Genomic DNA, 24,581 nt, shown 5'->3' with positions numbered 1-24,581 from the left:
TCATTCCCACCAATTGAGAATGTGGCTGTTTATTTTATTGATTTTTTTACAATTACTTTTTCGAATACAACCTTTTTTTTTTTACATTTTAAGATTACCAAATGATCTGGAACCATTCAGAAAATGTGTCCATGCCTGAGTTGGCTTCAATAATTAGTGAATCAAAATTGTGATAAAATAAAATTGTTATCATCAGCAAAGAGAATGGGAAGTACGGTAGAAGACACAGCAGCAAGGTCATTGATATAGATTAGGAATAACAAAGGTCCAATTATCCAACCATGTGGGACGCCACAGGATATATTGGCCCTGTACATGCACAGCCGTTTGCATAAACAAATTGTTCTCCATCATAAACATAACCAATTATGAAGTATGTATATAATCATGAAAACCGTAATAATGCAATTTAGAAATTAATATTTCATGATCAACCGTGTCAAACGCTTTGGATAAATCTAAAAAGATGTCAAGACCGTATTCATTGTTAATGGCTGTAAATATTTTATCCACAAGTTGCAAAAGAGCCATATGTGTAATATTTTTTATGAAAACCATATTGGTGCTAATTAGTGTTGATTTAAACATTCTCTTATACACACATTTTTCTAGGATTTTAGAAAAACATGATAGTACAGATATTGGGCTATAATTTTCAAAAGATCTTAGATCCACAGATTTATAAAGGGGGATAACTTAGGCAATTTTCAAATCTAATATTCCTTTGACTATGGTGCAGTTATTAATTACACTTTGGATAATGTATCAATACAGGCGCACTTCCTCATTCCTCATTCAGGGATTTCACCATGAAGCCAAAGGTGATTTTAAAACAGAGTTTAATGGCTGTGATAGGAGATAACTGATGATGGATCAACGACATTGTAGTTACTCCACAATACTAGCATAAATTACAGATTGAAAGTAGTGAATTTAAAATAAAATAAAAATGTAAATGCATCCTGTATTATGTTATGTGTATGCTTGCCGATGACAAGGACTAGGAAGAATAAAGCTAAGCACAGGCAAAAATCCTAGAGGAAAACCTGGTTCAGTCTGCTTTCCAACAGACACTGGGACAGAAATTCACCTTTCAGCAGGACAATTACCTAAAACACAAGGTCAAATATACACGAGTTGCTTACCAATACAACATTAAATGTTCTTGAGTGGCCTAGTTACAGCAGTTTTGACTTAAAATAGTCTTGAACATCTATGGCAAGACTTGAAAACAGCTGATCAACAAACTGTTTTTTTTCTTTTTAAAATAATAAAAAGGGCAAATATTGTACAATCCAGGTGTGCAAAGCTCTTAATGACTCACCCTGTAATTGCTGCCAAATGTGATTCTAACTTAGGGGATTGAATACTTATCCAATCAAGATAGTGTTGTGACTTTACTAACATCTGATGACAGTTAGTTGATTAGATAATGTTTAATTGTTACCCCCAAAAATTAAATCATGTAACAAATCAACTCATTAGGATTTAGGGCACCACTAGAGCGTTTAAATTATTATTTTTTTTTAAATAAAAGAGTTACTATCTCCAATTTAAACTCTAAAGGTCTTGACTGTTTGTAGATGTAATAAGGAAACTTATATCATACATCATCATTCTAAACAGTCATAACCTCCATGCATCTGCAAAAACCAGAGCCTTACTCATGATTCAGTACTACACAAATTGGTTTAATTATATATTTACTAGCTAACTAAATGGTAACACAGGATAAACATACACTTAATACATTAGAAACAGGTCCCTAGTGGACTGACAACAATATGACTGCTTGCTACAAAAGACATGGAGAGGGCGAGAGAAACTACTCTCACTTACATTTTGCAGACAAACCACCGCCCGCTTGGAGTAAGAAATCAGGAATATATTTACGTGAAAATCCTTGGTTTCTCTCAGTGAACAGGGTATTCTTGGAAAGGGGGTTGGGCCTTTTCGCGGCACGCTTGTAAGGCTCTGATTGTCCAAAAGGGATTTCTCTGTTGTTCTACTAACCAGTCATCCGGTGACGTGTCGTCCTGAACAGAACTACAAGTTTATTTTCCTTCCATTTGCTCTGGAAGATGCTTCCTTAAAGATAAGCTAGCCAGTGGGGTAATGAGAGTAGCAGAATACGATGGTTTGAAAATAGTAGAAACGGTCCCACTTAAATGTGCTTTTCTAGATACTTTACTTAGGACCGCTTATCAGCCGTACCAGTGATTGTCCGGGAGGTAACTTCATTATCTCTACCTCATGTTGAGATTGAGTTCAAACCACTTTAAATGTGAGCTGCAGCTCTATGCCTCTCTGGTCTGATGTGTTAATTCTTAACCCATCATTTTATACAGTTTGTTCAAAAGGGGAGGTTCTGTCAGGCTGACACGCTCTCTGACCTCACTCAGGGGTGAGACTTATCACTGTGCAAAGTTATGTAAACCTATAGTCTCTTATGGCTCCTAAAATCATGTCCCTCTTAACAAAAACGCTTATTTCATGCACAACGCAAAGGATGGATATACTTTCCAAGATACAGTATTTCCTTTATAACATTTTTGATGACATCACAAAATAACACACAATATGACATTAGTGTTCTTTTAGGTCACCTCTGCCCATTCCCCACGTTCTGTTAGAAATATTGTTCTAATAGTTGCTTTTGAACGTGTTAGTTTCAACGGGCAAAGTCTTCTTAAAACAAGGCACATTCCTTGGGTGAATTTGGAGGGAAAGCTGAATGTTCGGTCCTTGATTTACAACAGGATGTGAGGTGTTAACCCCCAACAGTTTCTTCCTCCCCCTCTGCGGGTGAGAGGGGGTCTGGTTGAAGTTATATATTGTCCTGTGAGGATCCTACTTGACAATTATCAAAATGTGGAAATCAAAGGGGTGTAAATACTTTCTGAAGGCACTCCAAAAAGAAGGACTACCATCTCTGCAGCACTGCCAGATGGAAGCCACTCCTCAGTAAAAGGCACATGACAGCCCGCTTCGAGTTTGCCAAAAGGCCCCTAAATAAGATTCTCTGGTCCGATGAAACAAAGATTGAACCATGACCTTAAAGCCAAGTGTCACATCTGGAGGAAACCTGTCATCATCCCTATGAATGGTGGTGGCAGCATCATCATGCTGTGGGGATGTTTTTCAGTGGCTGGGACTGGGAGACTAGTCAGGATCGAGGGAAAGATGAACGGAGCAAAGTACAGAGAGATCCTTTATGAAACCTGCTCCAGAGGACCTAAGACTGGGGTGAAGTTTCACCTTCCAACAGGACAACGACCCTAAGCACACAGCCAAGACAACGCAGGAGTGGCTTCCGGACAAGTCTCTGAATGTCCTTGGGTGGACTTGAACCCGATCAAACATCTCTGGAGAGACCTGAAAATACAGTGCCTTGGAGAAGTATTCTTTGCGTTTTGTTGCATTACAACCTGTAATTTCAATTGATTTTTATTTGGATTTCCTGTAATGGACATACACTAAATAGTCCAAATTGGTAAAGTGAAAAAAATGATTTGTTTCAGAAAAAACGGAAAAGTGGTATATGTATTCACCCCCTTTGCTATGAAGCCCCTAAATAAGATCTGGTGCAACCAGTTACCTTCAGAGGTCACATAAGTTACATTGCACACAGGTGGACTTTATTTAAGTGTCACATGATCTCATATATACATATATATACACACACACACACACACAGTTGAAGTCAGAAATATACATACACCAAAGCAAAATACATTTAAACTCAGTTTTTCTAAACTCTTGACATTCAATCCTTGTAAAATTCCCTATCTTAGGTCAGTTAGGATCACCACTTAATTTTAAGAATGTGAAAAGCCAGAATAATAGTGGAGAGAATGATTTTTCAGCTTTTATTTATTTCATCACATTCCCAGTGCGTCAGAAGTTTACATACACTCAATTAGTATTTGGTAGCATTGCGTTTAACTCAAACATTTCAGGTAGCCTTCCACAAGCTTCCCACAATAAGTTGGTTGAATTTTGGCCCATTCCTCCTGACAGAGCTGGAGTAACGGAGTCAGGTTTGTAGGCCTCCTTGCTCGCACACGCTTTTTCAGTTCTGACCACAAATGTTCTAATGGGATTGAGGTCAGGGCTTTGTGAAGGCCACTCCAATACCTTGACATCGATTTCCTTAAGCCATTTTGCCACAACTTTGGAAGTATGCTTGGGGTCATTGTGCATTTAGAAGACCCATTTGCGACCAAGCTTTAACTTCCTGACTGATGTCTTGAGATGTTGCTTCAATATATCCACATCATCTTCCTGCCTCATGATGCCATCTATTTTGTGAAGTGCACCAGTCCCTCCTGCAGCAAAGCACACCCACAACATGATGCTGCCACCCCCGTGCTTCACGGTTGGGATGGTGTTCTTCGGCTTGCAAGCATCCCCCTTTTCCTCCAAACATAACGATGGTCATTATGGCCAAACAGTTCTATTTTTGTTTCATCAGACCAGAGGACATTTCTCCATGTGCAGTTGCAAACCGTAGTCTGGCTTTTTTATGGAGGTTTTGGAGCAGTGGCTTCTTCCTTGCTGAGTGGACTTTCAGGTTATGCTAATATAGGACTCGTTTTACTGTGGATATAGATACTTTTGTATCTGTTTCCTCCAGCATCTTCACAAGGTCCTTTGCTGTTGTTCTGGGATTGATTTGCACTTTTCGCACCAAAGTACATGCATCTCTAGGAGACAGAACACGATTCCTTCCTGAGCAGTATGACAGCTGCGTGGTCCCATGGTGTTTATACTTGCGGACTATTGTTTGTACAGATGAACGTGGTACCTTCAGGTGTTTGGAAATTGCTGAAAAGGAACCAGACTTATGGAGGTGTACAATTTTGAAATACATCCACACCTCCAATTGACTCATGATGTCAATTAGCCTATCAGAAGCTTCTAAAGTCATGACATCATTTTCCAGAATTTTCCAAGCTGTTTAAAGGCACAGCCAACTTACTGCATGTAAAATTCTGACCCACTGGAATTGTGATACAGTGAATTTTTGAAAAATAAGTGATAGTCTGTCTGTAAACAATTGTTGGAAAAATTACTTATGTCATGCATAAAGTAGATGTCCTAACCGACTTGCCAAAACTATAGTTTGTTAAGAAATGGCTTCAACCTAAGTGTATGTAAACTTCTGACTTCAACTGTATATACACACACACAAAATCGGCAAAAAAAAGAAAGGTCCTCTCACTGTCAACTGTGTTTATTTTCAGCAAACTTAACATGTGTAAATATTTGTATGAACATAAGATTCAACAGACAAACTGAACAAGTTCCACAGACATGTGACTAACAAAAATTAACAGAGGGGGGGTAAAAATCAACAGTTAGTATCTGGTGTGGCCATCAGCTGCATTAAGTACTGCAGTGCATCTCCTCCTCATGGACTGCAATAAATCTGCCAGTTCTTGCTGTGAGATGTTACCCCACCAAGGCACCTGCAAGTTCCCGGACATTTCTGGGGGGAATGGCCCTTGCCCTCCGATCCAACAGGTCCCAGACATGCTCAATGGGATTGAGATCTGGGTTCTTCGCTGGCCATGGCAGAACACTGACATACCTGTCTTGCAGAAAATCACTCACAGAACGAGCAGTATGGCTGGTGGCATTGTCATGCTGAAGGGTCATGTCAGGATGAGCCTGCAGGAAGGGTACCACATGAGGGAGGAGGATGTCTTCCCTGTAACGCACAGAGTTGAGATTGCCTGCAATGACAACAAGCTCAGTCCGATGATGCTGTGACACACCGCCCCAGACCATGACGGACCCTCCACCTCCAAATTGATCCCACTCCAGAGTACAGGCCTTGGTGTAATGCGCATTCCTTTGACAATAAACGCGAATCCGACCATCGGATCTTCAAAGTGGTAGGCATGTGGTGTAAATCAAATGATACAAACCCCCCAAAAATCTATTTTAATTCCAGGTTGAAAGGCAACAAAATAGGAAAAATGCCAAGGGGGTGAATACTTTCGCAAGCCACTGTAGCTGTGCAGCGCCACCATCCAACCTGACAGAGCTTGAGAGGATCTGCAGAGAAGAATGGGAGAAACTACCTAAATACAGGTGTGGCAAGCTTGTAGCGTCACACCAAAGAAAACTCGAGGCTGTAATTGCTACCAAAGTTGCTTCAACAAAGTACTGAGTAAAAGGTCTGAATACTTATGTAATTTTTGTATTTTATTTTTTTAGAAATTTGCACAAAAAAAGGTTATTTGCTTTGTCATTGCGTGGTATCGTGTCTAGATTTGACATTTTTAGTCATCAATTTTAGAATACGCCTGTAACGTAACAAAATGTGGCAAAGTGAAGTGGTCTGAATACTTTCTATCAATACACAACACGAAAAGCAAAATACAATCATATGAAAAACACATTCAGTAAAAAGGCCCTAGAGGCATCAAATTAAAAAGGACTTTTGGAGATCATTCCACGAGTCACAAAAGAACTAAGCAGATTGACTTAACTCTGGAGATTGAAGGGATCTCCAGGGTTAGCCTTCCGAGTCCGGGCCTGGTAACTTACACGGCTGAAGGTTAGCAATAGGGTAAGACATGGCTCTCCAACCCTGTTCCTGGAGAGCTACAGTCCTGTAGGTTTTCACTCCAACCCTAATCTAGCGCACCTGATTCGAATTATTAACTGGTTGATAAACTGAATCAGCTTAGTTACAACTGGGGATGGAGCGAAAACCTACAGGCGGGTGGCTGGCTCTCCAGGAACAGGGTTGGAGAACCCTAAGTTACAGCAGAAGTTTATGCAAAAAGACTGCAATGCATTGATCTACAAGACTTCAAAAGAGAGCCAGCCTACTTTCTAAAACAAAATGCAATGATGTGTACTGAACCTATCACCCGTAGTAAAGCGCAATGTGCTATGATAAACTGCGTCCAAATGCTTCAATACAGTGGCAGCTGCATTCATTTAGACAATATTACCATAGTCAATAACCGGAATGAATTATTCGTTTTCTGCTATTTAAAACCTCTCTAGGACATACCTCGCCAACAGCCAGTGAAATAGCAGAGCGCCAAATTCAAAACAACAAAAATCTCATAATTCAAATTTCTCACACATACAAGTATTATACACAATTTTAAAGATAATCTTCTCGTTAATACAACCACATTGTCCGATTTCAAAAAGGCTTTACGGCGAAAGCATAGCATTAGATTATGTTAAGACAGCACCTAGACAAGAAAAACCACACAGCCATTTTCCAAGCAAGGAGAGGCGTCACAAAAACCAGAAATACAGCTAAAATTAATCACTAACCTTTGATGATCTTCAGATGGCACTCATAGGACTTCATGTTACACAATACATGTATGTTTTGCTCGATAAAGCTCATATTTATATCCAAAAACCCCATTTTACATTGGCGTATAATGTTAAGAAATGTTTTGCCTCCAAAACCTCCGGTGAATGAGCACATCAATTTACAGAAATACTAATCAGAAACTTTGATAAAAAAGATACAAGTGTTATGCGCAGAATTATAGATAAACTTCTCCTTAATGCAACCGCTGTGTCAGATTTCAAAAAAGCTTTACGGCGAAAGCAAACTTTGCAATAATCTGAGTACAGCGCTCAGATATCAAAACAAGCCATACAGATACCCGCCATTTTGGAGTCAACAGAAGTCACAAATAACATTATAAATATTCACTTACCTTTGATGATCTTCATCAGAATGCAATCCCAGTTCCACAATAAATGTTTGTTTTGTTCGATGAAGTTCATATTTATGTCCAAATACCTCCATTTTGTTCGCACGTTTAGTCCAGCACTCAAAATTCACTAAGCGCGTGAGTTTAGTCCAGACTAAAAGGCAAAATAGTTCCATTACAGTTCGTAGAAACATGTCAAACGATGTATAGAATCAATCTTTAGGATGTTTTTATCATAAATCTGCAATAATATTCCAACCGGACAATTCCATTGACTTTAGAATTGAAAGGAAAGGCAGCTCACTCTCAAGGCCGCGCGCATGTTTGAGCTCATGCCAATTTTCCAGACACATGACTGAATCAGCTCTTATTCTCTTCCCATTCACAGTAGAAGCCTGAAACAAGGTTCTAAAGACTGTTGACATCTAGTGGAAGCCTTAGGAAGTGCAAAATGACCCCACAGACACTGTATACTGGAGAGGCAATCACTTGAAAAACTACAAACCTCAGATTTCCCACTTCCTGGTTGGATCTTTCTCAGGTTTTTGCCTGCCATATGAGTTCTGTTATACTCAAACATCATTCAAACAGTTTTAGAAACGTCAGAGTGTTTTCTATCCAAATATACTAATTATATGCATATTCTAGCTTTTGTGCCTGAGTAGCAGGCATTTTACTTTCGGCATGTTTTTCATCCAAGCTACTCAATACTGCCCCCCTTTCCTAGAGAAGTTAACAAAAGAGGACCTGTTCCTTTTTTAATTCTTAATTTCTTAACTCAACATCTTTTTGAAAGATTCAATTGAGGAAGAGCTGATGCCCAGATATTTTTAAGCAGGGACACGATCAATGAAGGGACCATCCAAAGTACTTATGCATAAATCAGATACATTTTTACGGGATTTGGAAAATAAAACTTGGTTTTACCTGCATTAACCCTTTACACTCGTGGGAATTGGCCTATATGGATAGGGCTAAACAGAAATATTTTTTTTACATTATATGAAAAGCATATACTTAACTATGGTAGCAGTTGAAAGGGAACAATTTGACTAAAAGTGAGGACACAACCGTTCACCTGACAAGACTGAATCCAAACATTACATTGTTGATTTTAATGTGAATTTTACATTTACTGTACTTTTTGTCGCATTTGTTAATAGCGAAATCTGAAAATACTCTGGAAACATTCAGTAACATAAGCATATCCCTGGAAAAATGTGGGCTGGGTGCAAAATAAGACAAAAAGTAAAGGGTTTGAGTGAGAGGACTAACTGGTGTCTCCAAGTGGCCCCACACACCTCTCCAAATGTGTGTAAAGTTCCTAACTAATTTCAACGCACTTTTATGACTCAAAAGAAGAGTCTTCAACTATAATGTGCTTTTTTGAGCTATCCTAGCTGTGCCATTGAGGAACCAGAGCAAACACACTTGTAGTTGTTTTGTTTGGAACACAACCCTGCATCCCCGCACTCACACAATTAGTTGTTTACAAAAACGGTCCATTATAAATCGCAATCCGAGTCAGCTGGGCATCATTTGAAAGCCTGTTCTATTGCAAACATGACTATTTAAGTTATACAATGCGTTAGTCTTCCACAAAGCAATTCAGGGAAACAGAATTTGTGCACCTAGAAATGAGTCATGATTGCATTCAAGTGCTGCTGTGAATTTTCTTGACAATAAACAAGCTCATTCTGTTCAGAACAACCATGTTTGATGTAACTGTACATCAGACAACAAAAGATTTGCAAAATGCGCCCATTTAACAGGAGGGATGGGGCAACTGCTTGGCGCGCGAGGTGCTCAAGTTGTCAGTCAAAACCCATACATCGTGTAAAGAGCAGAGCCGGAGCTCTGACATAATGTATAGCATGTTACTGTACAGCCACTGCGTTTCAATATAGGCAATTATCAGTGCCCAAATCTGCCATTATATGTTTACGAGTGTTAAGGGTTTAAGTACCAATTCCAGTTTAATAAAAGCCTTTCTGCAGTGCAATAAAGGCAAATTGAAGCTCCGACAGCCTGGCCAGCAGTGAGAGCAACAGCATACACCACAGTGTCATCTGCATATAGGTGAAAGTTATTATATAATATAAACCAATATTATTAATTTAAATAGTGAAAAGAATCAGACCAAGAACCAATCCCTGTTGGACAAACGTTGTTACGTCTAGAAAACTTGATTTAACGCCATCAGTAAATACACCCTGCATTCTGTTCTTAAATAATTTTCAAACCAGGTACACGCAGCCTGGTTCAGGCCAACTGATGAAAGCCTCAATCAGTTGAGTGATCCAGTGTCAAAGGCTTTAGACAGGTCAATAAAAAAGGGCCACACAGTGTTTTCTTATGCAAACAATTAAGAACATTGTTTAAAACGTCTTTGGGATAGGGGGCGGTATTTTGACGTCCACATGAAAAGCATGCCCAAAGTAAACTGCCTGCTACTCAGGCCCAGAAGCTAGGATATCCATGTAATTGGTAGATTTGCATAGAAAACTCTACTCTAGTTTCTAAAACTGTTAAAATAATGTCTGAGTATAACAGAACTGAAATGGCAGGCGAAACCCCGAGGACAAACCATCCCCCCAACAAACATGTCATCCTACCACTGATTTCAATGGCTGGCACTTTCATGATAGGGCGAAATCGTGCCCGATTGCAGTTCCTAGGTCTTCCACTAGATGTCAACAGTCTTTAGAAAGAGGTTCGGGCTGGTTTTTGGAAAAAATGAGCCAGAAATTGTAGTTTTTCTAGGTGGCTCCCATTTTGGCTGTAGTGTTTCCAAGTACGTGAATGAGAGCGCGTTCTTTGGTATTTCTCTCCGGTGAAGACAACAACGATTCTCCGTCTTAAATTGTATCGTTTATTTGCATATTAGGGTACCTAAGGTTTGATTATAAACGTTGATTGACTTGTTATGACAAGTTTATTGGTAGCGTTTGGGATTCATTTTGAAGGAGGGAAACCGAGTGGATTATTGACTGAAGCGCACCAGCTAAACTGAGTTTTTATGGAACAAAAGGACCATTTGTAATGTAACTGGGACCTTTTGGAGTGCCAACAGAAGAAGATCTTCAAAGGCATATATTATATCGCTATTTCTGACTTTCGTGTCGCAACTCCCTGGTTGAAAATGATTTATGCATGTGTGTGCTGGGCACTGTCCTCAGATAATCGCATGGTTTGCTTTCGCCGTAAAGCCTTTTTGAAATTTACATTTACATTTAAGTCATTTAGCAGACGCTCTTATCCAGAGCGACTTACAAATCTGACACGGCGGCTGGATTAACAAGAAGTTAAGCTTTATTTTGATGTATTGCACTTGTGATTTCATGAAAGTTTAATGTTAATAGTAATTTGATTTGGCGCTCTGCAATTTCACCGGAAGGTGTCGAAATGGGACGCTAGCGTCCCACTGATCCGCAAGAAGTTAAAACCAAAGTAGTAGCAGAGATGATTCTATGACCTGGTCTGAAACCTAACCGATGTGCATTTAGAATAGATTTTGTAGTTAGATCCTTTTTAAGTTGAGTATTTACCAAGGATTCTTGAATTTTTGCTAGGCAAGAGAGTTTGGAAAGGGGATGATAATTATTTACAGTTGAAGTCAGAAGTTTACATACACTTAGGTTGGAGTCATTAAAATTTCTTGTTAACAAACTATAATTTTGGCAAGTCGGTTAGGACATCTAATTTGTGCAAGATAAGTAATTTTTCCAACAATTATTTACAGACAGATTATTTCACTTATAATTCACTGTGTCACAATTCCAGTGGGTCAGAAGTTTACATACAGTAAGTTGACTGCCTTTAAACAGCTTGGAATAATCCAGAAAATGTCATGGCTTTAGAATCTTCTGTTAGACTAATTGACATCATTTGAGTCAATTGGAGGTGTACCTGTGGATGTATTTCAAGGCCTACCTTCAAACTCAGTGCCTCTTTGCTTGACATCATGGGAAAATCAAAAGAAATCAGGCAAGAATTCAGAAAAAAAAATTGTACACCTCCATAAGTCTGGTTACTTTTCAGCAATTTCCAAACGCCTGAAGGTACAACGTTCATCTGTACAAACAATAGTACGCACGTATAAACACCATGGGACCACGCAGACGGCATATCGCACAAGAAGGAGACGCATTCTGTCTCCTAGAGATGAACGTACTTTGGTAAGAAAAGTGCAAATCAATCCCAGAACAACAGCAAAGGACCCTGTGAAGATGCTGGAGGAAACAGGTACAAAATGATCTATATCCACAGTAAAACGAGTCCTATATCAACATAACCTGAAAGGCCGCTCAGCAAGGAAGAAGCCACTGGTCCAAAACCGCCATAAAAAGACAGACTACGGTTTGCAGCTGCACATGGAGAAATGTCCTCTGGTCTGATGAAACAAAAATATAACTGTTTGGCCATAATGACCATCACTATGTTTGGAGGAAAAAGGGGGATGCTTGCAAGCTGAAGAACACCATCCCAACCGTGAAGCACAGGGGTGGCAGCATCATGTTGTGGGGGTGTTTTGCTGCAGGAGGGACTGGTGCACTTCACAAAATAGATGGCATCATCATGTTGTGGGGGTGTTTTGCTGCAGGAGGGACTGGTGCACTTCACAAAATAGATGGCATCATGAGGTAGGAAAATTGTGGATATATTGAAGCAACATCAAGACATCAGTCAGGAAGTTAAAGCTTGGTCGCAAATGGGTCTTCCAAATGGACAATGACCCCAAGCATACTTCCAAAGTTGTGGTAAAATGGCTTAAGGACAACAAATTCAAGGTATTGGAGTGGCCATCACAAAGCCCTGACATCAATCCTATAGAAAATTTGTGGGCAGAACTGAAAAAGCGTGTGCGAGCAAGGAGGCCTACAAACCTGACTCGGTTACACCATCTCTGTTAGGAGGAATGGGCCAAAATTGTGGGAAGCTTGTGGAAGGCTACCCGAAACGTTTGACCCAAGTTAAACAATGCTACCAAATACTAATTGAGTGTATGTAAATGTCTGACCCACTGGGAATGTGATGAAAGAAATAAAGCATTCTCTCTACTATTATTCTGACAATTCACATTCTTAAAATAAAGTGGTGATCCTAACTGACCTAAAACAGGGAATTTTTTGTAGGATTAAATGCCAGGAATTGTGACAAACAGTTAAATGTATTTGGCTAAGGTGTATGTAAACTTCCGACTTCAACTGCATGTATATAGAGGCATACTAAACACAAAATAAATGTGACACTGTGTAAATGATAACAGTGCAGGAAATTAAGACATTTATAGAAATGCTGGAATTAAACAGTTAACTATGCAAATGAGCAAAAGCTGTGTGCATTAAGGAAATAGAAGCCTGTCTCTAATAAGCATCTGTTGTGTTCAGTGATTTAAGCAAATAAATGCCCAGGCAATTAATTGAAGTTTTACGATATACGAGGATCAGTGTTAATCTCTTTGGTATCTCTAATATATGCAATAGGACAGTGATCAGAGATCATTAGCAAAGACAACACGGGACAAGTACTTGTGGGGGCTATTTGTCAGAAATAAGTCAATCAGTGAAGAGTTTGCTGGATTTTTAACATTTATTCATGTGGGTTGAGTCACTTTAAAGTAAAAAAAAATATATATTTTAAAAATGGTCTGAGGCCAGGGTAAGCCAATCTAAGTAAAGAATTACCATAAAATGACTACTTTAGATGACAGAAAAGGTTTTAAATTCTTAGAAATAGTAAAAACAGCTAGAGCCCTGCATGGGCATACATTTTAAGCCCGAGCCCTACCCATCCACGGCCTGCATACTCACCAGAGATGTCGCAAGTTTGGGAAGCCCTGGATCGACGTGTTCCAGTTTACGTCAATATCCAGCATCTTCGCACAGCCATTAAAGAGTGGGACAACATTCCACAGGCCATAATCCACAGCCTGATCAACTCTATGTGAAGGAGATGTGTCCCGTTGCATGAGGCAAATGGTGGTCACACAAGATACTGACTGGTTCTTTGATCCACACCCCTACCTTTCTTTTAAGGTATCTGTGACCAACAGATGCATATAGTATCTGTATTCCCAGTCATGTGAAAATCCATAGATTAGGGCCTAATGAATTTATTTTATTTGACCGATTTCCTTATATGAACTGTAACTCAGTAAAATCTTTGAAATTATTGCATGTTAGTTTATATTTTTGTTCAGTGTAACATAACATGGGATAATGTTTGACAAAAAGGAAATGCCACATGCATTACACCAAATACTAGATTTGGGTGTGGTCTTTAAATATAGATAATAATGAATGCAATGTTTACATATTAGCTTGTTTATTTAATTAGTATTCCAAAGGTGCAGTGCTGAATAATGAACATAGAAAAGATAACTCATATCACATGATAATTAGTAACTTTGGATATATTCAACAATCAGTGTACAGCACTTTACTGTGTGAAATTATCAAATTAATTTAGTGTCACCTTAGAACATGGGTGTCAAAATCATTCCATGGAGGGCCGAGTGTATTATCATTATTTACTTTCAATTTCTGTCCAATTAAGACCTAGACACCCAGGTAAGGGGACTAGTTCCTAACTAATCAGTGTCCTTATTGATCAATCAAGTACAAGGGAGGAGCTAAAACCAGCAGACACTCAGCCCTCCATGGAATGAGTTTGACACGTGCCTTAGCACATGAGGCAGCCAACAGTAGTTGACTCTGATTGTCTTATCACAGGTGGTTGAGAGCAAGGGTTAAGTTTAATAGGTTAACGCACACCCTAGTCCAGGTTTCCCCAAATGGCGGCCTGTGGGCCAAATGGTTTTATTTGAAAAATAAAATTGTTTGAGCCAAAAATGTGTGGAATTTTCATTGTTGGACTGTAATCAGGAAATCAGCTCCAAGTGATTTTATTTAAGAAATCTGTTCCCAAGTATTCCCACACATAATAGAGAGACACGTGATCGTATCCAAATGTAAGCAAGGTTTGAAATTATTCAGTTTTAGTCAAACATACAGGTATCGGTTTGGGCTACTATTTACAGTCCACAAATGATTTGTAATAATGTTCCGGCCCCCCGACCATCCGCTTAAGAAAAAAAGCGTCCCGCGGCGGGTTGATTATCCCTGCCCTAGTCCATATTTATTCTCTTTCCCAAAAAGGACTCCAGACTCAACATTATGGGTGTATCAGAAAAGTAGCTTCCTAACCCACGTTTTCTGTGAGGGTCTGCGACATACTGTATAAAAAAACATGGGTTGTGTTCAAGACCGACTACATTGCAGATGCCGCATTGCGTATTTTAAGGTCGTTTTTCATACCAGCATACTGACCTCAAATTGTATGCATTGGTACGCAAAATGCGTGCAGGTCTGCAGATGTACTCTACAGATTGTACAGATAAACATTTCTGATCATAAGAATCTGGTACAATGGAAGGACCAATACTGATCAGCAAGTCATGGCACAGCCTACCAGCATCTGTAAACAACCTATCTACCTACCTCATCCCCATACTGTATTTATTTATCTTGCTTCTTTGCACCCCAGTATCTCTACTTGCACATTCATCTTCTGCACATCTACCATTCCAGTGTTTAATTGCTATATTGTAATTACTTCGCCACCATGGCCTATTTATTGCCTTAACTTACCTAATTTGCACTCACTGTATATAGACTTTTTGTTACTGACTGTATGTTTTGTTTATTCCATGTGTAACTCTGTATTGTTGTATGTGTCGAATTGCTATGCTTTATCTTGGCCAGGTCGCAGTTGCAAATGAGAACTTGTCCTCAACCAGCCTACCTGGTTAAATGAAGGTGAAATAAAATAAAAAACATAAAAAAGGTCTATGGAGTTTAAGCTTAAGATGGACTTCATCAGTGGATGACTTGCAGTAAGGCATTTCCTGATCCTCTAAAAAATGTGAGATTCTGAAAGGAGATGTACCATGCAGGGTTGGGTGCTCAATTAAATTTTTTATTCAGTCAACTTGGGAAATGTAGTTATCAAATCACCACCTGTGTTAAACCAACTTAATAAAAAAATAGTATAGATCAGGTAAACGTTCGACCAAAACAACCACGCATGTGTTCCCCCTATGGTCATAGATCCAGAATTTCTGCAATGGCGTAAATCAAAATATTGGCTATTGTTTGTGTAATTCACACTGCTGGGGTAAAAATCAGAGTATAATGCTTGTAAACCCCAATACATGTTCATGGCATCGTCACCAATCAATTGCATTACACTTAAAAAAGACTAATTACCACCACCGATTAATATATAGCATGGTATGCTACCAGTTCACACAAGCATTTAGTTCTAAACCCGAAAAGAACAACTTCTAGATATCATACAGCAAAAACATCCAAATATATCCAAATCAGATTTTAGTTACCACATTGTGGGCCTGTTATTAAATATAAATCATGATGGATTTGATGAATATCCACTTTGTTAGATATGGTCTGCATTCCATTGATCCCTTTACCGTATGTACTGACCCCCAAACCTGGTGCCGTGGAGATCATTTTCCAGTTAGTGGTTAGGGCTCACGGTGGAAGTCCTTTTTCCCGCTCATCTAGCTTGATGTCTGTGATGGTGATGTTGTGACTCACCACCTTGCACATGACGTAAAGCGTCAACGTTGCCACTGCAACCGCAGTCAGCGTATCCATCTCCACGCTGGTACGGCCTGTGTTATGGGCAGCAGGTTGCAAAGCGGGATGAGTGCGCCCATGTTGCCTGCGTCATCCTTGGCTAAATGGTTGTTCCGGAGCAGGTGGAAGGCAGTGGGGCCCAGGTGACTGGTAGCTGTGGTGCTTCGACGTGTGGGGGATTTGCTGCCCACATCCACCATGGAGGCTTGGCTTTAGGCGTCTGTGTGGGTCAGTTGGGCAGTGATGGTGTTGTCCGGCTTGGGGGAGTCAGAGGAATTTGCGCCCGCCCCCAAGTGCTCCTGTGTGCGCTGTTTGAGTTTGGCTTGGAGGTCATCTCTGGAGGTTTGTCTGTGGCACTGCCTTATGCTATGCTGTCTTAGGTGGGCCCTGTTTTAGCATTTCTCAGTAGTGTGCAAAGGGAGGGAATCTCAGGGGTCCTTGTAGAGGCATTCTTTATTAAGTTTGGATTCCTGGCAAGTGTGTACCTGAGACAGTTGTCATTGTGACTCAATGCATTTGTGTGCATGTCAGAATCAGCAGCCTTGATTTGAGAAAGTCATCAAGTCATCAATCCCATATTCTCTGGGACTACACGAGAGCCAGCGGCACCACTGTAAAGGATTCTTTTGACAATATGGAACCACTGAGGGCTTCTTCCACACTGGTGGGTTCCCGAACAGCTGACATCAGGCAGCACTGTTAAAACTGTGGAGCCTGAATAGCACGATACATCTTTACTGGGTTGGCCACTTCCACTTCTGGATTGGTACAGTTGGAGGGCCATAACTGAGGTGAGGATTGCAGGATCTGGGACATAGACGAGGGGGAGAGGACCACTGGCAGACTCTGGACTTGGGCAGGGACAGGGGCCTTTGGGGTGTGGTGTCTGAGAGACATGGATGAAATTAAGATTAGGGTTTAGGGAGACAACATAAAAAATAAAAAAACAGTATTATTATTGCATTATCATTGCTGCCATTCGATCAGTAATTTTATTTAAAAAGTTGCAACATGATTTAGAGGTCAAAAAGGCCTCGATCCAAGAAGAGGATCATGGTTTCCCATTTTGTACGCCAGAATAATACGATGCAGCTGGAATCACCACTCAGAGGTCGCTTCTGTGGGTTCATGGGCAGTGCCATTGAGGGCTTTCGCCATTTAGGGAGAAGTCTGGGTGGGACTTGCTAAGCAGGAGGGGTCAGCCAATGAATTATACTCCTTTGCAAACATTCCATCAAAGATGGTGGATAAATTCAGATGAACGACTCAAGACGTTTACCATGTACATTTTTTTCAAGGCTCATGTAAGTGGGCATTCCCTCTCTCCCAGTTCCTCCATAATCTCTGGCATGTTCATACGAGAGAGGGAACTGCTGGCTCTGGTCTACTTATTGTCCATCCCCGTTCGCCCTCACGCGACCAGAAAATATGTGCCGGTGAGATGTCTCCTTTCCATGCCCCAGAGAAGGTGGAGGAGGTCTCGCTTTCTTTACCGTCACTGATTCCATTAACTGCAAGTGGCAGTAAATCACCTATCTTGGCTTTATACCGGTTCAGACTATACACACTCCAGCACAGTAGGTAGTGGAATGCAGCTTTTCAGTTTATTAATAAACTTCCAATACACTCATAGAAGTAGAAAAATCAGAAATGGACTACTTTAAAATGGAGATTTAATCACAGAAGCAGCCTTGTACAACAATGGGTTCACTTAATCAAATTCAATAAAATTCAATCAAATGGACTGAGGGTACAAGATTAGAAGAAGAGCGAAGATCAGAGAGTGGGAGCAAAGGAGAGAGAGGGGGGGGTGAAAAGGAGGGAGGGGTAGAGGTGAGAAAGAGGGGAAGCGAATGAGTGAGTGTTACGTACAGCCACGTCACCCACCGATGAGGATCATGGGTCTGTTCTTCATCTGGGAGATGCTGAACATGCCTGTGGGGAGGGACGGGAGAAAGAGTGAGTTTGTGAGGACTTCAATGGAAAAGGCGGGCAAGATAGAAGAAAAAAAGATAAAAAAATAAACAAAGTCCCATTCTACATTTCAACCTGTCTGAAAAAAATGAAATATGAGGACCTTGGAGCCCCTGGGATCCTTTACAAGAGAATACACACACAAAGTTTGGACACACCTACTCATTCAAGGATTTTTTCTTTATTTTTACTATTTTCTACATTGTAGAATAATATCGAAGACATCAACACATATGGAATCATGTGGTAAGGAAAAAAGTTGAAAACAAATCAAAATATATTTAATAATTTTAGATTCTTCAAAGTAGCCACCCTTTGCCTTGACAGCTTTACCTACTCTTGGCATTCTCTCAACCAGCTTCAACTGGAATGCTTTTCCAACAGTCTTGAAGGAGTTCCCACATTTGCTGAGCATTTGTTTCCTGCTTTTCCTTCAATCTGCGGTCAAACTCATCCCAAACCTTTTCAATTGGGTTGAGGTCGGGTGATTGTGGAGGCCAGGTAATTTGTTGCAGCACTATCACCCTCCTTCTTGGTCAAATAGCCCTTACACAGCCTGGTGATGTGTTGGGTCATTGTCCTGTTGAAAAACAAATGATAGTCCCACTAAGCGCAAACCAGATGGGATGGCGTATCGCTGAAGAATGCTGAGGTAGCCATGCTGGTTAAGCGTGCCTTGAATTCTAAATCAATCACTCAGTGTCACCATCAAAGCACCCCCACACCACCTCCTCCATGCTTCACGGTGGGAACCACACATGCGAAGATCATCCATTCACCTATTCGGCATCTCAAAAAGGACATGGCGGTTGAAACCAACAATCTGAAATTTGGACTCAGACCAAAAGGACAGCTTTTCACCGGTCTAATGTCCATTGCCTGGGTTTCTTGGCCCAAGCAAATCACTTCTTATTGGTGTGCTTTAGTAGTGGTTTCTTTGCAGCACTTCGACCACGAAGGCCTGATTCACGCAGTCTCCTCTGAACAGTTGATGTTGAGATGTGTCTGTTACTTGAACTCTGAAGATTTTATTTGGGCAGCAATTTGAGGCTAGTAACACTAATGAACTTATCCTCTGCAGCAGAGGTAACTCTGGGTCTTCCTTTACTGTGCCAGCCCCCATGCGAGCCAGTTTCATCATAGTGCTTGATGGTTTTTGCTACTGCACTTGAAGAAACCTTCAAAGTTCTTGAAATTTTCCAGATTGACTGAACGTCATGTCTTAAGGTAATGATGTAATGTTATTTCTCTTTGCTTATTTGAGCTGTTCTTGACATATGGACTTGGTCTTTTACCAAATAGGGCTACCTTCTTTATACTACCCCTACCTTGTTACAACACAACTGATTGGCTCAAACTAAATCTAAGGATCTCAAATGACTGGGACTACAGATATGCATCTGTTGGTCACAGATACCTTACAAAAAAAAAAAAGTAGGGGCGTGGATTACAAAACCAGTCAGTATCTGGTGTGACCACCATGTGCCTCATGCAGTGCGAAATGTCCTTTGCATTGAATTGATCGGGCTGTTAATTGTGGCCTGTGGAATGTTGTCCCACTGGATATTGGAACACAATGTCGTAGATGTCGATCCAGAGCATCCCAAAGAGGCTCAATGGGTGACATGTCTGGTGAGTATGCAGGTCATGGAAGAACTGGGACATTTTCAGCATTCAAGAATTGGTGTACAGATCCTTGCGAAATGGGGCCATCATGCTGAAAAATGATGGTGGCAGATGAATGGCATAGCAATGGGCCTCAGGATCTCGTCACGGTATCTCTATGCATTCAAATTGCCCTCGATAAAATGCAATTGTGTTCGTTGTCCATAGCTTATGTCTGCCTATACCATAACCCTACCATGGGGCACTCTGCTCACAACGTTGACATCAGCAAATCGCTCGCCCACGCAACGCCATCTGTCCGGTACAGTTGAAACCAGAATTAATCTGTGAAGAGCACACTTATTCAGCGTGCCAGTGGACATCGTGAGCATTTGCCCACTGAAGTCGGTTACGACGCCGAACTGCAGTCAGGTCAAGACCTAGGTGGGGACTACAAGCACGCAGATGAGCTTCCCTGAAATGGTTTCCGACAGTTTGTGCAGAAGTTATTCTGTAGGGGTGGCTGGTCTCAGACGATCCCGCAGGTGAAGAAGCTGGATGTGGAGGTCCTGAGCTGGCGTGGTTACAAGTGGTCTGCGGTTGGGAGGCCGGTTAGACGTACCGCCACATTCTCTAAAACAACCTAACATTCAATTCTCTGGCAACAGCTCTAGTGGACATTCCTGTAGTCAGCATGCCAATTGCTCCCTCAAAACTTGAGACATCTGTGGCATTGTGTTGACAAAACTGCAGATTTTAGAGTGGCCTTTTATTGTCCACAGCACATGGTGCACATGTGTAATGATCATGCTGTGTAATCATCTTCTTGATATGCCACACCTGTCAGGTGGATGGATTATCTTGGCAAAGGAGAAATGCTCACTAACAGGGATGTAAACTAATTCTGAGAGAAAAGCTTTTGTGCGTATGGAACATTTCTAGGATCTTTTGTTTCAGTTCATGAAATATGAGACAAAACTTTACGTAGCGCTTTATATTTTTTGTTCAGTATAAATCAGTGTGTGATCGAACCCTCTGTGATTAGGGTGCTGTTCTGATGCCAATGAAACACACTGAGCTATAGAAAAGGATCCAATTCGATAGCACCGTTGGCGACATTTCAAGCTAGCTTAAGGCATTCTTATCTCTGTTACACACACCCCTTCAACTCGATCCCCAGCTGTCGAGCTAAGCCCACTGTGGACCTGAGTCACAGCACCAGTATAACCGGCATCACTGTGCTAGCTTAGCACATAGTGCTGCCTCCCTGAACTTGCTTCTGACTGGGCTTGAACCAGGGTCCTCTACCTCGACAACACACATGACAACCCGTGGATCTATATAAAATTATCCAATTTGATAGCACTATTAGTGACATTTCAAGCAGTCTGGAGTAAGCTTACAGCATATTACGATATCTCTTTTGTGCAGACAAAATATTAAATATCTATAATAGCACAACCGTTGTTTCGAATATGTAAGAGGCCTTAAAGTCTGTTATTCAAATTACAGTTTTTCACTAATCAGCAATTGCTGGGAATGATGTCTGATGTCCTATTGCTAACTGAGTCTACTTTTAAAGGGCTGTTGGGTTGAAATTTGAAATACATGCTACACCAGATGTTAATGGTTATATGTAGGAATGGTGGGGTCAATGGAGGTTGGATAAGAGCCAGGAGAATGTTACTAAGTAAGGGAAAAGGCAATCACATGGTTGCGGTCACTGATGAGGGTGGATTAGTGAAGAATGGGGGCCGAGGTCAGATCAGGTCACATGAAGGAAGAAGGAACAGTTTATTACCCACATCACTTAACTTCCTGACTAGCAACAAGGATGTAATGTTTAGAGAAAAGGAGGAAACGCCGTCTAATGGGTGGCATAAATACTGGTGTTGGTGGAAACATGTCTGTCTTTTTAGCTGTTTGACCCACTGGGTGAATAAACTTAGTTTGAGCTATTCCTAGTTGTCCTTTAGGTTCTAATTAAACAGAGTTAAAACCAACAGTTGGCGCTGTGAGCACGGTTCACCGCGATTTACAGTTAAACTAGAGTCTGAATCAGTGAAACAGGAGCCGGCACCAGAAACAAGGTAGGCACAGTTTCTACACCTGTTAACACTTATTCTGACATATTGGGGTGATGAGAATCATAGACTGAACAATTATAGGATACGGACCTAGAAAGCCTAAGTTTATTCAGTAGGCCCATTGTGTAACGGTCGTAAAGATATGGTGTCGGGTAGGTATCGAGTGGAGCTAGTTCTCTGCGATATCCATGAGTGACACTATGGTGTAGGGTAAGTCCCGTGCAGGATAGGTCCCTAGTGTGGGTATTGTCGTGTCTTTGGGGCACCATTAACCTGTTAGGGCTAGGGGGCAGTATTTGCACGGCTGGATAAAAAAAATGTACCCGATTTAATCTGGTTACTAATCCTACCCAGTAACTAGAATATGCATATACTTATTATATATGGATAGAAAACACCCTAAAGTTTCTAAAACTGTTTGAATGGTGTCTGTGAGTATAACAGAACTCATTTGGCAGGCAAAACCCTGAGACATTTTCTGACAGGAAGTGGATACCTGATGTGTTGTATTACCTTTAAACCTATGCCATTGAAAAACACAGGGGCTGAGGAATATTTTGGCACTTCTATTTGCTTCCACTAGATGTTACCAGCCTTTACAAAGTGTTTTGAGTCTTCTGGAGGGAGATCTGACCGAACAAGAGCCATGGAACAATGATGGCCCATTAGACACCTGGCGCGCGAGTTCATGTTGGGTACCCTCGTTCCAATACGTTATAAAAGAGAATGCATTCGTCCACCTTGAATATTATTCATGTTCTGGTTAAAAAAGGCCCTAATGATTTATGCTATACAACGTTTGACATGTTTGAACGAACGTAAATATATTTTTTCCCCTCGTTCATGAAGTGAAGTCCGGCGGGCTTAGATCATGTGCTAACAAGACGGAGATTTTTGGACATAAATGAGCTTTTTTGAACAAAACTACATTCGTTATGGACCTGTGATACCTGGAAGTGACATCTGATGAAGAGAATCAAAGGTAATGGATTATTTACATAGTATTTTCGATTTTAGATCTCCCCAACATGACGACTAGTCTGTATCGCAACGCGTATTTTTCTGGGCGCAGTGCTCAGATTATTGCAAAGTGTGATTTCCCAGTAAGGTTATTTTTAAATCTGGCAAGTTGATTGCGTTCAAGAGATGTAAATCTATAATTCTTTAAATGACAATATAATATTTTACCAATGTTTTCTAATTTTAATTATTTAATTTTTGGTGCTGACTTGACTGCCGGTTATTGGAGGGAAACGATTTCCTCAACATTTTTTTTAACATTTTTTTGTCATTTAGCAGACACTCTTATCCAGAGCGACTTACAGTAGTGAATGCATACATTTCATAATTTTTTTTTCCCTGTGCTGGCCCCCCGTGGGAATCGAACCCACAACCCTGGCGTTGCAAACACCATGCTAGAACAACTGAGCTACAATGCCATAGTAAAACGCTGTTTTTGGATATAAATATGAACTTGATAGAACTAAAAATGCATGCATTGTCTAACATAATATCCTAGGAGTGTCATCTGATGGAGATTGTAAAAGGTTAGTGCATCATTTTAGCTGGTTTTATGGTTTTGGTGACCCTGTCTTTGAATTGACAAAACATTACACACAACTCTTGTAAATGTACTGTCCTAACATACTCTAAATTTATGCTTTCGCCGTAAAACCTTTTTGAAATCGTAAAACGTGGTTAGATTAAGGAGATGTTTATCTTTCAAAGGGTGTAAAATAGTTGTATGTTTGAAAAATTTGAATTTTGACATTTATTTGGATTCAAATTTGCCGCTCTTGAAATGCACCTGCTGTTGATGGAGTGCACCACGGGTGGGACGCCTGCGTCCCACCTAGCCCATAGAGGTTAAACTGAAGCCATGTTTATCAAATAACTCCCTGTAATTATTATTACGCAATTAAACTGATTAATCGTTTAACTGTAATTAACTAGATCGGGGCACCAAGGAAAATATTGAGATTACAAAGTTATAATTTTCCTAATATAACTTTCCTATAATATATTATCTGACCGATTATCTTCTGGTTTAAATGGTGTATTCTTTACCTCGTCAGTCTCATTCCAAACGTCGTAAATTGTTGTTATCTGCATGAACCCAGTCTTCACTAAGTCATCCATACATCAATTGTCTTAAAATCATTTATTTACTAAACTAAGTAATTCACAGAAAGCATACAAAACAGTAGTTATCATTACAAGGAAAATGGTGGAGGAATGCGCCCTAGTGGGCTAAACCGGCATGGCGGCTTTTTAAACAAAGGGTCATAAAAGGGCAGCTGAGGAGGCACAACAGAGTTGATAAATATTAACAATTGATATGCTAATCCTTTGCACATGAACACTCACTCATTCGGGAACAATTGCAATCAATATATATTTACGCTCAGTGTATCGTCGTGATGCTTGTTGGAGAGTTTCTGTCCACGTTCTCTCGCTCTCGGTTAGAATGGATCTTTCAAAGCGACATTCATTAGCGCCGTTATAGAATAGATGTTTCGTCGGTCTTCGCGTTCAATGATACCGAATTC

At 40.4% G+C, this 24,581-nt stretch overlaps 1 protein-coding gene across 2 annotated transcripts in view; it reads right to left on the bottom strand.

Moving 5' to 3' along the window:
• Positions 1-15,662: 15,662 nt before the first annotated feature.
• The window catches only part of LOC100196496 (molybdenum cofactor biosynthesis protein 1), a 64,223-nt gene continuing 55,304 nt past the window's right edge, over positions 15,663-24,581 (bottom strand). The window contains exons 10-11 of one of the 2 annotated variants that reach the window (XM_082957631.1): positions 18,254-18,301; positions 15,663-17,252 (exon numbers count right to left, since the gene is read on the bottom strand). In XM_082957631.1, coding sequence (XP_082813757.1) covers positions 17,101-17,252; positions 18,254-18,301 — 200 coding nt within the window. In that variant the 3' untranslated portion in view covers positions 15,663-17,100. Of the gene's footprint in view, positions 17,253-18,238; positions 18,302-24,581 lie in introns of both variants that reach the window. The other variant, XM_014126168.3, reaches the window with a different exon arrangement.

Source organism: Salmo salar, chromosome 11 (genome assembly GCF_965601325.2).
Source record: "Salmo salar chromosome 11, fSalSal1, whole genome shotgun sequence".
Taxonomy (NCBI): domain Eukaryota; kingdom Metazoa; phylum Chordata; class Actinopteri; order Salmoniformes; family Salmonidae; genus Salmo; species Salmo salar.
Note: the sequence above shows the minus strand (reverse complement) of the source record. Positions and strands in the feature narration are given on the sequence as shown.